Below are 2,939 nucleotides of genomic sequence, written 5' to 3'. Positions count from 1 at the left end.
GGGAAAGAGATTTCTTAGTATTATTTGAATGCAAAAAAATAAAACAGCAATTTTAGAAGTGAAATCATATATAGAAATAGAGTATAATCCATGGATGTTACTTGCCATATTATGTGATACGGCTTCCTTACTATTCAGCGGCGAAGTCAGAAAATGTTTAAATAGGACACAATATTGGAAACAATGAGAGTGAATTAAATGAAAATATAGTAACAGATTCCAATTATTAGGTAGGAGTATAGTTACGATTTTGCTTATAAAATGAGGTACAAATACAACTGAAGTTTTAGAAAAATTTTATGAATACAAGTCAAATTTCTAAAATTTGAGTGGGGGCACGTGCCCTTAGCTACATGATAGTTAAGGCGTGTCTGAAGCCATGCAATGGCAGAAGATCAGAAGATGACTGTGGGTTAAAGAACAGACTAATTAAGTTTACCAAGTTGATTTAGTAAATTAATTTTAGTTGCAAAATAATATATGTACCATCTACATTGACTAACTAGGTTGTGTAATGTGTTTGCTTCAAACAGTTAGGAATGGCTAGTGCACTGGAAACAATATGTGGTCAGGCATATGGAGCTGAGCAATATCATAAAGTTGGACTTCAAACTTACACTGCAATATTTTCTTTGTTCTTGGTTTGTCTTCCCATGTCGTTAATTTGGATCTACATGGGAAAGTTACTTGTTTTGATTGGTCAAGACCCTCTTATTTCTCAAGAAGCTGGCAGATTCATAATTTGGCTTATTCCTGGTCTTTTTGCTTATGCAACTCTTCAACCGCTTATCAGATACTTTCAAATCCAAAGCATGATACTTCCTATGTTCATAAGCTCATGTTTGACCCTTTGTCTTCACATTCCTCTGTGTTGGGTTTTGGTGTTCAAGTCTGGACTGGAAAACATAGGAGGTGCATTGTCAATAAGTATTTCCTATTGGTTGAATGCGATTTTTCTTGTGTTGTACATGAAGTTTTCACCTTCCTGTGCAAAAACTCGGGTTTCGATTTCTATGGAACTTTTCCAAGGGATCGGAGAGTTCTTTCGCTTTGCTATCCCTTCTGCAATAATGACATGGTAACCTGTTTCTCACTTCTTATACTCAATATCCTTCTTTCTTTTTTCTCTTATCATCTTTATTTTACTTTTTTTTTATGATTTTGGTTGATGTTCATAGCCTTGAGTGGTGGTCATTTGAGCTGCTTATTCTGATGTCTGGGCTCTTACCAAATCCGCAGCTTGAAACCTCAGTTCTCTCTGTGTGGTGAGTGTTTTCTGCTGCTAATTTTTCTTTTATCTCTCTCACACAAAAATATTCCTTTCATTGAAATGTCATATTCCCATTTGTTTGCATATGACAGCTTAAATACCATTGCAACATTGTATACAATACCATATGGGCTAGGTGCTGCAGGAAGGTATGCTCTTCTCCTTGTCCCTGGAAAATACATGTATAAATATTGATACATACAAATAAAATATTCAAACTTATTGCACAAACATCTATGTACATCAATGAGGCTCCATGTCTGATTCCCAACAGCACAAGAGTCTCAAATGAACTAGGAGCTGGAAATGCACAAGGTGCTCGTATCGCTACCTTTGCCTTAATGTTTCTGACAATCATAGAGACGAGTATTATAAGCATATCACTCTTTGTTGGCCGCCGCGTTTTCGGTTACAGTTTCAGCAATGAGAAGGAAGTTGTGGATTATGTCACTGAAATGGCTCCTTTGGTTTGTATATCTGTTATACTAGACAGTTTACAAGGGGTCCTTTCAGGTCAGTACATGACTTGTCTATCTCTTTCCTGTTAATAAAATATAATTTTTCATTTTTTTTTATTTTTTTATTGATTTTTTAAATAAAAATTTAATTCAGGTGTTGCTAGAGGATGTGGGTGGCAGCATATAGGGGCTTTCATAAACCTTGGGGCATTTTATCTTTGTGGAATTCCATTAGCTGCAACATTGGCTTTCTGGGTAAAGCTTAGAGGAAAGGGCCTCTGGATTGGCAATCAAATTGGTGCTTTTGTGCAAGTTTTTCTGTTGTCACTTGTTACTAGTTGTACAAACTGGGAAAAGCAGGTCTACCCTCTATCTCAATTCTTCACCTCTTTGTCAATCCCAAATTCTATACACAAAAGTCTCATTCATTTCACCGATTTAAATTTTTAATTTTAATTTTGCTGCAGTTAAAAACACTCACAAAAAATCACATCTAACTTTTTCTATTACAGTAAAAATCTCTCATATAAAATTACATCTCAGCTCAAATTGAAAACTCGAATTAATGAACTGAATGAGGCCAAAATCTATTACAATTTTTAAACTAGCGTTCCAAATCCAAATAGCCCTTCAATTGTTTTGCATATTTTTCTTAAACTTATTGCATTTGGTGTGTTGATGTTGCAGGAAAGCAAGGCAAGGGAGAGGATATTGGAGTATACATCTCTCAGAAATGGATTGGAGGATTGCGAAGAGCAAGAATAGAGTTGTATGAAGAACATGTTTTTCTTGTATACGGTTGTAACGGGAAAATCTTGCTTCAACTATGAGAAAACTACTACTACTAGTTTATGACTGGGAAGTTTGTCAAAATGACCATCCAATAAAGTGAAGATTAGCAAAGTAATTTTTTAACATTTTTACACCGGGTGATCCACTCAGTTGCTCAATTGTGCTGAATCCTTCCAAAATCAATTTTTTAATGAATAAAATTTTTTGAAAAGTTATTTTAGTTATAAAGCTTTCTATCAAGCTCATTTTTGTGGAGCTCCTGATAATGAACATATTTTCGTTTACCTGCTTTGTAGGTTCTTCTATAATAGCCGATTTGCCTCCTTAATACAAACAATATTTTCTTTCCAAAAAAAGAAAAAAAAAAAAAAAGAAAGCAGTTTTTCAATGTCATTGCCACTTATAGTATTTATTATCGT

General features: G+C 34.5%; 1 protein-coding gene across 1 annotated transcript in view; it reads left to right on the top strand.

Moving 5' to 3' along the window:
- The window catches only part of LOC112091652 (protein DETOXIFICATION 12-like), a 3,897-nt gene extending 1,266 nt beyond the window's left edge, over positions 1-2,631 (top strand). Inside the window, exons 2-7 of the mRNA XM_024165817.1 lie at positions 534-1,078; positions 1,179-1,265; positions 1,363-1,419; positions 1,545-1,783; positions 1,883-2,088; positions 2,416-2,631. Coding sequence (XP_024021585.1) covers positions 534-1,078; positions 1,179-1,265; positions 1,363-1,419; positions 1,545-1,783; positions 1,883-2,088; positions 2,416-2,493 — 1,212 coding nt within the window. The 3' untranslated portion in view covers positions 2,494-2,631. The remainder of the gene's footprint in view (positions 1-533; positions 1,079-1,178; positions 1,266-1,362; positions 1,420-1,544; positions 1,784-1,882; positions 2,089-2,415) is intronic.
- Positions 2,632-2,939: the final 308 nt, after the last annotated feature.

The sequence above is a fragment of the Morus notabilis genome, unplaced genomic scaffold, assembly GCF_000414095.1.
Source record: "Morus notabilis unplaced genomic scaffold, ASM41409v2 Scaffold451, whole genome shotgun sequence".
NCBI lineage: Eukaryota > Viridiplantae > Streptophyta > Magnoliopsida > Rosales > Moraceae > Morus > Morus notabilis.
The sequence above is the reverse complement of the archived record's forward strand: the minus strand, read 5'-3'. Positions and strand labels throughout refer to the sequence as shown.